Genomic DNA, 13938 nt, shown 5'->3' on the forward strand with positions numbered 1-13938 from the left:
CTAAGACCCTGCGATTTGCGTCATTATATAAAAAAATCTCTTGTCTAAGCATTCGGATTAAATCATGCGAAGTCATTAATATTATTTATTACTGACATGTTATCTATACTTAATATAAAACAAAGTTTCTCTATGCGTCTGTCTGTTTATCCGCTAACATCTCCTTTATCGTGCAACGGATTTCGATGCGGTTTTCACCATAGTTTAGATTATTTTTATCAAACACAAATATGATAAAACCCAATTAAGGTGTTTTTGTATGTAAAAAAATTGTTTATTTTGCAAATAATTTGCAGTAACTTCAGTCTTCTTTCCTACATTATACCCGTCTGAATATTGTCTGAGTAAAGTACAGAAATCCTTTGTGGGGATGGGTATATGCTTTTAAAACATGATACCGAAGGTAATGTCAGATCTACCTTTACCTAAGTTTAAACAATATATTAAAACACATTTAACCAATCGTGGTTACTTCACGTTTGATGAATTCCTTAACGACAAGGCTGCTTGGAAGCAGTCCACTCCGCTCTTATCTCTCACAAAACAGAAAAATTCCAAAGATTGTTAAAATATAAAATGATGTTGGAAAAGAGAAGTCTTCTGAGTTTCTTGCCGGCTCTTCTCAGTGGAATCTGCGTTCCGAACCGGTGGTAGAGTCACTACAAACAGACTGACTTGACGTTTCAAAAGTGCTTATAAACTAGGCCTACTTGAAATAAAAGAATTTAGAATTTTTTGAATTTTTGAATTTATCCGTCTCATGCAGCAGCAGCAGCAAGCTCTCAAGCAGACCTGTGTATGACCTGACGATCAAATTTGAAGCAGTTCAACTAAAATTTAAACGCTTGGTTCTCATTTCCTTCGATAAAGCCAATATGTAGGTTAAAACCAATTATATCCATTTGCGAACTATAATCGTTAAGCTTTTATACTGTGTTTATGAATCAATAAAAATTGGAAATTAATGATGTGTATAATCGTTTATACTACTTTAACCACGTTGTAATGATTAACGGTTTTTTTTCTAATAATCGCACGCTTCGTCGGTAATAGCTATATTGTGTGCGAATAGAAAAAGTGAGACTGTAACACTTGGTTTGGTTTGTAAGCACGCTTATTAAAAATTAAACATTTAATTAATACCGCCGCCGCACAATACCGCTTACTCTCGATAAAGGATGTTTCTTACACATTAATTTCTTAAGAATTTTTTTTTATTATTTTTTACCAATGCAGACATTATACAAAAAAAAGGGCCAATGTTTTAAGAATAGGTAAACAGTCATAGTGTATACATGCACTAGAGTTTTGATACCTAGTTGAGTGCAATTGCACTTCATCTAGTCTTGCATTTGGATTATGTCATGATCTTATATTAGAATTTAAACAACGTCAGAGTTATTTACACACATTAAGTATTACAAATAAACGTTATTAAAAGCAAAATAAAAGATAAAACCAAGATAAGTTCGACCTTAATAATGAATTCAGTTTTCTTTATCAAATGCCTTGCCTGCCTGCGAAGAATTGTTTTATATACATCTTTTTTTCTGTTTAAGAATTTTCAGTAACCGTAGTAGTCAGGTTCCGTGCCTTGTAGAGCACTTTAAGCCGTCAGTCCCGGTAACTATCACTAACCTGTAATAATATAGCCCACCAAACCGCATAGGAGCAGCACGGTGTGATCTATGCTATAAAATCGTCTCGATACCGGGCTTTAATTTATCAAGTTCTATTGTTTTCTTTTTGTCCGCAAAAGTCGATGGTCAAAACAAGGTTCATTTCGACTTTTATAAACTAAGTCCTAGCACGTTCAAACATTCACAATTATACGTTAATACATTCAAATACCTAACAATAGGTAAAAAGAGTTTCTTTTATATACAGTTTTTACATAATAAACGTTAAATTAAAAATAATTTGGACGTAAAAAGAATCGGAAACAGTTCAATCGGCGACCGCTTATAACGCTGTACAAATACTAATCATATCACAATACACAGAGTTACAGCCTAGTGCACAACACCGTTCCTCTGTCTCAAATTACCGTTAAAGTTATATTCTACATTTTTCGTCACCGATCCGGAGATGTCCGGAAGGGGTTCCGGCTTTTCTTTCCTCTCCTTCTTTCCGGGTTTCGGGGAGAGGTACGCTTTGTAGAAGAACTGCGCGAACAGGATGAAGTATGAGAAATACATGGCCATAGACAATTTGATGTTGATTTGGCTAATGCCGCAGGAGTGCGGTGGTGCGGTCGCAGTGTAGTTGTGAGCCCATATGTTGACTGCGGTGCCCACGATCATCTGCGTTAGCTGGAGTACCGTGATGGTCATGGCGAACATCTTCGGCGGGTATCGGCCCATGCTGACCAGCGCGTAGTACGTGTACATTACACTGGAAAAGAGAACGGAGAGTGTCTTATAATTTTGTGTTGCCTTATAATAATTATAATCATTTATATGCAAGATTGTTTGTTGTCATTGTAGTGTAAGTTGTGTCACATAAAAAGAGCGCTGATAGGTATGCATGAGGCAATATGTCAAGATGTTAGTAAGTATATATTTATTTAACTCTTTATTTGTACACCACAATGAAGTTAGGAAAAATTAAAACAATAGAAATACAAAGACAGAAGTAGAATACAAAAGGCGGCCTTATCGCTTAGTAGCGATCTCTGGCAACCTTTGGATTAGGACAAGATGAGCGAGAGCGGACAGGTGGTGTAAAATTATTATAAACCAACATTCAAATAGCTAAATAAGTAGTAAGTACAGCCAGTTCATAACATTACTAAATTAATAGTGTGACAAATATTGTAGAGGTTTACATATTGTCTTTAAAGAGGCAAAAGTATTGAGACCTAATAAATAAATATAATAAATAGGTAAATTTTAGAAAGAAATATAAATCAACCTAGAATAAAGTGAGATCAGATTTAAATGCACACAATTCAATAGAATTAAAAATGACTACAAATTAATTTTTTAATTACCAACCTGTAAAATGATCTATAATTTATTATAAGCAAGAAAATTATTTACATTATATAGGTACCTATATAATATTGTTTAACATCATTCTACAGCATTTTTCTAGCAGCTTAAGTACAATACTTAAGATTTTCTTATTAATTCATGATGATTCAAGTTTTCGGGATCGTTTTATCGTGTATTATATATATTTTTACAGCCACAGTTCACTTGAAATTATAAGCTACAGAACTGAGACGTCTTACAAAGTTCGCCCTGCGACCATTCACCTTCCGCGTAGGTGTTAGCTTCATGTGCTTGTAACTACACTGGCAACCACGCCCTTCAAAAATCAGCAATGCTGCTTTGGCTGCAGAAATAAGCTTGGCGGTATACTTACCCGGACGAGCTCTACTACTAAAAAAAAAATATTGGTGACACAGCTTTAGCCCCTCGAAGCTCGAAGTGTACGAATTTCGTTATCGCCATCATCTCACTAAATATTTTTTTTATGCAATGTACGCATCAAAAAATGATCTGATGTGTGCTTTTGACAAAAGCGACGAGGTGTTATCAGTCCGACGACGTGTCTGTGTGTGTTTTTTTTCACAACTTCCCCAATGTGTGTATCAAATTAAAGGGCTTAACTAGTAGAATAATTTACACTATATTGAAAGTCGGCGGTTTTAAAATTTTTATCTGCCTTCCGAACAAGGGGTAGTTTTTTTATCTGCCTGCCGCAATACAAATCAGGCATAGGTACTTGAAATAAATAAATTTTGTACATAATTTGAGTACATAATTATAATAGCATTGTTGTTGAGCATGTTGAGCTCACCTGTGAACGCAGTAGTTCATGACGACAAACCAGCGCGCCGAGGATGTGAACTCCGTGAACGAGAACCATGTGTACAGCAGCACGGTGATGTGGTGGTACCAGTGCAGGAAGATGAGCGGCTTCTTGCGCAGCACTATGAACACCGTGTCACCCAGCTCGGGCAGCTTCGACAGCACGAACATCCACGTCCAAAACCCGGATACTTTGTCGAGCTCGATGAAACTGGAATCAAATAAAAAACAATATTAATTATTTTTTTATTATTATATATTAATATTACTTAATTTTTATATATATTTATGAATTATATTATGTTCTTTTGATCTATTTGTGTACATGTATGTATTTTAAAATTTGTACCGCCAGCCTCCTCTTTTTTTTTCCTAATACAAAGGTTGCCTGGCAGAGATCGCTATTAAGCGATAAGGCCGCCTTTTGTATCTTCTTTCTATATGTTTCTGTTTTTATTATATTTTGTATATGTTAATGTTGTGGTATACAAAATAAGAGTTTAATAATAATAATAATATTAATAAAACTTTCATAAAAAAAAACGGAGAAAACTTTCGTAAAGTTTTCTCCGTCCCCTTCTCTTGCCGCGGGTGTCGTACGAGGCAAATAAGGGAGTATAACGGAGAACGGGCAGCAGCGTCCTCTGTGCGACTACTACCGTCTCTGCGATCATTAACCCGACTGCCTAGCGTGGTGATAAACCCTAAAACCCGCTGGGAGAGCCCTGTAATCCAGCAGTGGACTGTCAGTGGCTATTTGATGACCATAGAAATTAAATCCAAAGAATTTAAAATTAACTTTATTCCTGCCTTATCTACTAGCTATAGATGAAAATCATTAAATGAACAAAAATCTTATTTTTCAAATTGAAAATTGGAATAATCTTATCAATTTAGTGTATTGTCATCGGTCCTCGATATATCGATCAAAGATTGAACGAAATCAAACCGTTCAAAGAGGGTCGAAATCATGTACAAAGGAGTCGGTTACAAACCTTTAAACAAACATACAGGTGAAGCTAATATAAAGCGTATGAAAATAGGAAGAAATTTCTCATAATGCGAATTAAGCGATATATCCATATCGTGGATGTAATTTTTCAACAATGCGCGATAGAATCAGTGAGTCATTGTGCTCGATGATAAAAGCGTGAGTAACTCATTTGTGGAATATAAAAGAGTTAAGATATTGACGTTTTCGTATTATTCACTGCCGTATGATTTTTATCATCATTTCTTTAATATCCTACTATTGTTTCCACTACAACTAAGCCCTTCACAGCAATCTCACCTGGTGGTAAGTGATGATGCAGTCTAAGATGGTAGCGGGCTAGGCTGTTAGGGAGTGTGCTAGTCCTACCCTAATACGTTTCTATGCATCGCACCAGAACACTTAATCGCTTAGCGGCACCTCTTTGTCGGTAGAGTGGTCAGAAGCAACGGCCAAAGCCTGCCACCAGACCACACAACAAAAAATTCTGAAAATATAAATTCACAAATTGCTCCTGTCGGGAATCGAACCCGGGGCGTCCTACTTAAATTTACAGCGCTCACCGTTGCGCCAGTGATAATACACACGCACGGTCAGACACATATATACGCTTACACACTCACACACAAACACACACAAATTGTACCCTATTTCGCGCGTTATAGTCAGTGTGCTATACTCACGAAAGTATAAGAGAACTCAATATACCATTGCTAAAGTCATCGATCTCTAATAAAAAGTTAAAGTGCACTACAAATTATTTCAATGTTTTAATCAATGTTCGGGAAGGCACTGGCCCCTAAGATGCGGGAATTCCTAGTTTGGGGGTCAGGATTCCAAACGATTATTGTAATGAGTTGTACAAACGAAGATGTTGTATTTTTATTTCTAATACGAAGCACGTGCAAACAAAACGCCGACGGGAACTTATAAATCAGAAGAGTCGTTTTGTCCAACACACAATACTTAGAAAGCACAATAATAGTGCTGTATGTACAGGCAGCGCATTCACAAAGGCTTTCTACATTTAGAGCATTGTTGCAAGAGGGACTTGAAAGTCGAACTTTCAAAAGTGTTGCACTGTGAGAACGAACAATTATTTTCATAAATATTTGTTACAGTTTTCAGAACTGCAAGTAGGTGCAAGAATAGTTCCGAGTACCTACTTTTCATGTCCCCGTTTACCCCTTGTCCCGTCCCAAATAATGAGAAGGGGATTGGTGGATATCGAACACCTTAGAGAGCATTACGAAGAACTCTCAGGCATGCTGGTTTCCTCACGACGTTTTAATTCACCGTGATATTTAAGTGCTCAAAATAAAACCCCAAAACAAAAGCCCAAGTGTCACTACAACTAGGCTATAATCGCTCTATTATAAATATGTATATATAAATATAACAAATAAACATTACTTCATATACACACTTCTTTTGATACATATAACAAAGAGAAACATAAAAATAATTGATTTGCCATCTTTAGAAACCACCATAAGGGATTTTGAATGATTTCATCTCGCATGTATGCAAAAATTCAGCTCTGTCGATTTGGAATTACTGGTTTCAAATTTAGTTGCGTAATTTGGGCCACATTTACTAAAATGGCATGTTAAATAAAAGCTTCTCTCTTCTGAAAATGGCGTTATAGGACTGCAATAATATATTGATATTTTATGATGCGGCGATAGCTGAGTGGTTAGGAGTTCGGCTTCACTTTCGAGGTGACCGACTTCGACCCCCGGCATGCATCTCATTTTTCGACGTTATGTGCGATTTAAGCAATCTATATCAGTCACATATCCGCGACCGCGAAACTACAGTTTTTTTTAACGATCGATGTACCAGTGACCGCGCCATCTGCCGAAAGCGGGAAAAACACTCGCTGACATTAATTTACATATTATTTGTTTTGTTTCTCATTTCTCAACCATTCCATAAAAATATGCCACAGCAAAGCGTGGCGGGGTACAACTAGTTAAATATATATTTATATACATAAAGCAGAGAAGGATAAAATCTTGAGGGAACCTGCATGCCTGAGAGTTTTACAAAATATTTTCAAATGCGTGTGAAGTCTAGCAATCCTCATTAGCCAGTGTGGTAGACTACGGCTCTGTAGTAGGCCGGTAATGGATAGTACCATCCAAACTGTGTTCAGAACTGAGGCAGTAATGGATAAAGAAACTCGCTCACCGTTAAAGCAAGTGATATTTAAATTTCTCGAATTAAAACGCACATAACTCCAAAAAGTCAGTGGTGAGTGACTGGTATCGAACTCCGTCCCCGCGAAAGGAAGGTTAAACCTTACCCACTAGGCTATCGCCGCTTGTACTAGGCTAGCATAGCTTATAAGATCTTACCCGATGGCAATTGATACTGCAGTCTAAAGTGGAAGCGTAGAAATTAAGTATTTATTTTTAGGTAATGTTATGAGAAGGAGGCTGTTACAGCTCGGGCCCTACATCTTTAGCCTACTAATTTCCTAAGCTTAGAAATAGAAAAACATAATAAACACTCATAAACAGAAAAACAAAGTTGTATAAAAATTTGAAATCTATTCATCGACTACTTTTCCAGTTTTATGAATCTGAATTTATTTATATTGTACTTATACTGTACGGATTTATTATTATGCAACAACGGTCCGGTTATTAAGTAATTAACAAAAACTTGCTTTTTCTATGCTCGTAGATGAATAATGGAAATCAAATTGGTTGATAAAAAATTGATGAATTTGAGAATGCCAACATAAAAGCTATCTACCTAGCAATTGACGTAGACAATCATCTTGTTGAGATGACTATGAAGAAACTAGGCACCTAAGCGGGCAGCTATCAAGCTAGATAGACCTTCAGACTTTTTTTTACTACCGAGAGGCTAGGCGCTTTAAGCAATCATGCCTTTTGGAAGCAGTGATGCTGGGTAAGAGCGCGCTTGCCTATAAAATGCCTATTCACTCTTGCCTCGAAGATGCTCAAATCTTTGTAATCGATGTAAAGTAAGTCTAATAGAGGTCAATGCGCTGAATCGCATGTGTAGTAGCATTAACATGGGTCACACACCTTTGGTATTTCAAGCACTGCGTTATTTTTTGAATAAGTATATTAGATTAGGTCGTCGAGAGTCAACCCCTGTCAGCTTGACTGGGTAAATAACACACGACTTTGAGTTGTTTTGATAAGAGACGAGCTTCATTATAAATTTGAATTTAGAATATACTACGACTATACACACATCGTCATATAGCCCCAAAGTCAAAGCAGCTTGTGTTATGGGTACTTAGATGACCGATGAATATTTTTATGAATTATATACATAAATACTTATAATATGCAAAGAAACACCCAGATACCCAGACACTGAAAAACGTTCATGTTCATCACAAACACATTTTCCAGTTGTGGGAATCGTACCCACAGCCTGGACTCAGAAAGCAAGGTCACTGTCCACTGCGCCAATTGGCCGTCGAAATGAATGTTAATATCTACATTAGATATTACGTTAAAAGTTTTATTGAAGAAGTTTGTGTTTAGATTGCAAGACTGTTTCATTTGGAACGTTCAATAATATTGATCATTGAATCTAAATATATATTAATCAATACCGAACTAATATCGGCTGTCTACAGTCACGCTTTGCTCAACTTTAACAGGTAAATGATATGAAATGGCTACTAGAGAAAGAACTAGGCAACACATTTAGCATTTTAGTTAAAATGAAATATATTAATACCACGCAGATGTGAAGTGTTTTGGATTGTTCTGTTGGGTTTAGCCTAGTTGGCAAGTCTTCAGGCTTCCTTTCGGAGGGGGAGCGAGCACCTTTGACTATTCAGATTTGAAGTAGTACTAGAGCTTTTTACGACAGAGCTCGTCCTGAGAAGTCATACCACAATGCTTATTTCTGCCGTTAAGAAGCATTGTTGCAATGCTGTGTTACGGCCTGAACGACGTTACCATGTAAATTGAATAAAATGTAAATAATATTAAATTTTACATGAAATGATTAAATAAATAATATTTAAGCCATGGACGTACCCAGGGAGGGGCAAGGGAGGGCATTAGCCCCCTCTATAAATCTCACAGAATCTGACTCTCTTAAAAAATGTGTGGCGGCCATGATACAGACAGACAGACAGACAAAAATGAAAAAAATACAAAAAGAATTCATAAAGCAGCCGCAGACGATCTGACCTAAAATATCTCATTTGACCTTGATTCTAGACCAGAAGCTTGGTACCTCCATGATTTATAGCTACTTTTCAGGAGTTTCACTTCCGGCGTGAGAGAATTGCATAGGACTTTTTAAAAAAAAAAATTACAGTTCTTTAAGATAATTAATCGTAAGATAGGGGGTAAAATGGATGGATGGAAACCATACGTCAATTAATTATTATTTTAAATGTTTTATTATTGCTCGCATAAGAATGTTATTACGTCCTCAATAACAGACATATTTAAATTAAGATCAGATTGTGGCCATTAAAATACGTTAAATTTCGACATCACCTTAAGTCAGTTGTATATTTATGCTGCGTACCTTGACTATGACCCTGTACCCATCAGTGGTCATTAATAAACAAAATTCAAAGATTTCATGGTGAACGACTAAAAACTACCAAGCATGCGGATGAAATCAACGGTACTATAACAATTATTTGTTATTCCTTCATCATCATATCGACCCATTACCGGCCCACTAAAGGGCACGGGTCTCCTCCCACAATCCACAATGAGAAGAGCTTAAAGTACACCACGCTGGCAAAGTGCGGATTGATGGAATTCACAACATTATGGAGAACTCTCAGTTTAGATTGCAGATTAACTGACGGTGATATTATAATTGCTTGAAACTCACATAACGTACAAAAGGTAGAGTTGCGTGCTGGGATTCAACCCCCCCCCCCCCCCCCCCCCCCCATCGGTGCTTATAACACGTACTCGCAACTAGACCTACCTAAGAGGCTCGTGAAAAACGTAACATTTCCGAATAAGGCGATTGCGCTTCGACAGTTTGAATTCTGTGAATTGAAAAAAAAACTCCATTCTTATTCCCATTACAAAGCCGTAGCGGTGATAGCCCAGTGGCTAGTAGTTCGACTTCAGGGAAGAGTTCGAATCCCGGCTCGCACCTCTAACTTAATAAGTCATGTGCATTTATTACTTACAAAAGGTAGAGGTGCGCTTTTATTATGCCTGAGAGTTCTCCATTATTTTCTCAAAGGTGTGTGGAGTCCAATCCGCACTGGCCCGGCTTGATGAACTACGGCCTTAACTTTATCAGAGAGAATGTTTCGTCGGGTAGGGATCTGGTATGTCATCTATGTACCTACAAGTTGTAATCATAAACTTGCTATCCAACTGTTGTGTACTGACTACTGGTAGGGTTGTGATTGCAACTTAAATAATAAAAAAAAAAATTAAAAAATTTAAAATGTCAAAATCATTAATCTATATTTATGATCCAAGTCGGTCGAAATAAATAAATTTTATTTATTTTTATTAATACCTTGTCCCATAAACTCTGTGTGGTTTGAGATGAGGTGAGTGACCTAGTTTTCGTAAATTGTTTTACTCTTAAGTTGACCAATAAAAAAATAAAAAATATCTCATTGTGGGAAGAGCCGGTACCCGTGCCGGTAATGGGTCGAGATGATGATAATGATGATTGTTGGTTATTTGAACCAGCATAAGATAACCCGATCATCAGGACCTCAATAATAGCAGGTATGTAAACGACCATATCTTGCAGCGGAGTAAAACGAATTTAATTCTGTATTTAAACTTTTGATCATAAACAATATAGAATAAAAGAATTGGGCGGTGTTCACACTATCTAGTCACAAACATAGGAGGTCCACACTATCAGCTTAATTGTACTGCTGTCGCAAAAGCAATTTCGAGCCTACTTTGCAACTCCATAACCAAAGTTTAAATTTTTTTGACCAAACAGACGCCACATCTGATGGTAAGTGGAAAACCTATAAATAGACCTGGACTTCGCAGAGGCCTGGGCCGCTTGTTTTAGCGGCTCTACTACTATGTTTTAGAAGTAGTAGGTATAGCTTTTTGTGACAGAGCTCGTCCGGGATCTCAAGGGCGAGGTTGCTGGAGTTATTTACGGTGCATGTGGCTTAACACTTACGCCTCCACGCATGCCCTGCGCAGTGTTGCTCTGTCTTCGAAGAGTCGATGGTTTACCACTTACCATCAGGTTGGCCACATTCCTGGTCCGTCAATTATTAGATACTATAAAAAAAAAAAAAAACTAAAATTGACGTAATCGATTCGAACAAATACAATTTCGCGTGAAAAGTAAAATTACGTCAAGCAAACACCCAAACACCGAATGACCGACGGACGTTAGAAAGTGGTGTGTTACATAAGCGCGTACCGAGGCGACCACGGACGCCATGGCGCGTGAGATACGCTCATTAACCTACTGATGGGACCTACTCCACTGGTCGAAAGCATAACAAGTACCTAACTACCTATGCACGTAAAAGTACTTTTACACTTCTTACGCTCTTCAAAGTTCCCGTTTATGCTAAGTTCAAAATCAAATTCAAAATTTCTTTATTCATGTCGGCCTATCAAAGGCACTTATAAATATACTACGACAATACACACATCGCCATCTAGCCCCAAAAGTAAGCGTAGCTTGTGTTATGCGTACTAAGATGACTGATGAATATTTTTATGAATAAAATACTTATAAGATACATATAAACACCAAGACACTGAAAAACCTTCATGCTCATCACATAAACATTTTCCAGTTGTGGGAATCGGACCCACGGCCTTGGACTCAGAAAGCAAGGTCGCTGCCCACTGCTCCAATCAGTCATCAAAAAATATTCATCAGTCATCTTAGTACCCATAACACAAGCTACGCTTACTTTGGGGCTAGATGGCGATGTGTGTATTGTCGTATTATATTTATCTTTTTATTTAAGTTTGAATTATTGTTTTTAAGAGTAAATAAATGAATACAGAAATTTCTTCAATAGGTATACGGTCTGCAAGTTATTTGAAAATAGGCCAAATCTTTAACGTATAAAGCATCGGCGGACTACGTTATACAATACCCTTGATTCTCGTTTTTACGTCAAACTCTATTAACATCGTTTACGTAATCCGTATAAGTAAAATTATCCGTAAACGGCTTTCCCCAGTTCCCCAAATTCCTGAATACATAGCTTTGATACCGAAATCCGAATAACGAGACGGTATCGATTGAATTCTATTTACTGTGGCTATTGACTGTGCAAGACCGGTCACACGGTCAAAGTCAAATCACAGATTCGGATTCATTTACTCGTAAGTAGATATGTGAAGTCGAAGCTATGGTAGCCCAGTGGGTAGGTCTTCGGGTGGTTAATTTTCGGGGGGCCAAGTTCGAGTCCCGACACGCACCTTTAAAATAAAAAGAATTAAAAAAATCACTTACTTCAAAGGTGAACGAAAAAATCATGTCTGTTTTATGTTGAATATAATTATTTCATTCTGTTATAGTGGCAAGAAAGAGAAATCATCTGTGAATTCCAACTGTCTAACTATCACGGTTCCTGAGATACAGCCTTGCGACAGACGGACAGCGCAGTCTTTAGTTTAACATCATATCAACCCATTACCGACCCACTACAGGTCACGGGTCTCCTCCCACAATGAGAAGGGGTCTTTGGGTAAAAACCGACAAGAGGACGGGTACGAATTTTTGCAAGCATTATTTATTTTTACTCGTACAAATAAACTTCATAAAAAGGTTGTCTACCTCTGCCGATTTTAGGGTAAATGTAGCGAAGTCGGGAATACCAAAACTACGCCAAGAGATTTGTAGCAGTAGAGTTTTTTGTGAGAGAGCTCGTCCGGAGAAGTGCTACTTCAATGCTTATTTTTGCAGACAACCATTACTGTGTTCCGGCCTGAATGAACTCGTTGCCAGTGTAATGACAGGCCCGTGGGGCTGACACCTACGCTTCAGGTTGATGGACACAGGTGATGGTTTTTTTCTATTTTTTTTATTCCCCTAAAAGTTAGCCATTGACTGTAATCTCATCTGGTCGTAAGTGATGATGCAGTGGAAGATGGTAGCGGGAGAACCTGTTAGGGTGTACGCGACATCGCTCCGGAACACTAAATCGCTTAACTGCACGTCTTTGTCGGTAAGGTGGTAACTACCCACGGCCAAAGCCTCCCACTTCGCAAGGACGTGTTCCTTGCTTTACCAACAGTTGTACCATCTGCTTGGACCTTCAATTATTATTAGGAAAAGAAATGTTCCACCTTGACACAAATTATATCTTGTAGCTTCGCAGCGAAATAATAGGAGCTCGTACCTGCTAATGCCTTTTTAAGCTATATAATATGGCAATTAGAGCGAATGCAAAATGTATTCAAAGCGTTGTAGTAAAAGCGTATTCAATTTGCAACAGGAAAACGGACGCTTTGAAGATTGGTTAAGGACTAAAGCAGGGGTTCAAAACCTTGCTAAGCTAGCGGCGCGCTTACAAATTCTAACCTAGCCATATTAGCTAGCTAAATAAAATAGATACTAAGGTAAATAGATACTAAGGTAAATAGATACTAAGGTAAATAGGTACTAAGGTACTGGTTACTTAGGCAGAAAACGGACGCTTTGACGATTGGTTTAAGAACTAAAGCAGGGTTTCCCAACATTGTTAAGCCACCGGCGCACTAACAAGCCCTAACCAAGATTACCTAGCTAGATAAAACAGATACTAAGGTAAATAGGTACTATGGTACTGGTTACTTACGCAAAAAACGGACGCTTTGACGATTGGTTTAAGAACTAAAGCAGGGGTTCCCAACATTGTTAAGCCACCGGCGCACTTACAAGCCCTAACCTAGCTAGTTAAAATAGATACTAAGGTAAATAGGTACTAAGGTACAGGTTATTTAGGCAGATAGGCGCAAAAAAAAACACTGTAAATTTTTCCGGGATAAAAATTAGCCCATGAGTTAATCCAGGGTATAATCTATCTCAATTCCAAATGAAGCTGTGATAGCCCAGTGGACAGGACTTCGACTTCACTTCTGGGGGGCTCGGGTTCAAATCCCAGCACGCGACTCTTTTCGAAGTTGTGTGCGTTTAAAGCAATTAAAATAT

General features: G+C 37.7%; 1 protein-coding gene across 1 annotated transcript in view; it reads right to left on the reverse strand.

Annotated features, from left to right (window-relative positions):
- Positions 1 to 874: 874 nt before the first annotated feature.
- The window catches only part of LOC120625824 (elongation of very long chain fatty acids protein 6), a 78640-nt gene continuing 65576 nt past the window's right edge, over positions 875 to 13938 (reverse strand). Inside the window, exons 3-4 of the mRNA XM_039893054.1 lie at positions 3808 to 4029; positions 875 to 2394 (exon numbers count right to left, since the gene is read on the reverse strand). Coding sequence (XP_039748988.1) covers positions 2013 to 2394; positions 3808 to 4029 — 604 coding nt within the window. The 3' untranslated portion in view covers positions 875 to 2012. The remainder of the gene's footprint in view (positions 2395 to 3807; positions 4030 to 13938) is intronic.

Source organism: Pararge aegeria, chromosome 8 (genome assembly GCF_905163445.1).
Source record: "Pararge aegeria chromosome 8, ilParAegt1.1, whole genome shotgun sequence".
Lineage (NCBI taxonomy): Eukaryota > Metazoa > Arthropoda > Insecta > Lepidoptera > Nymphalidae > Pararge > Pararge aegeria.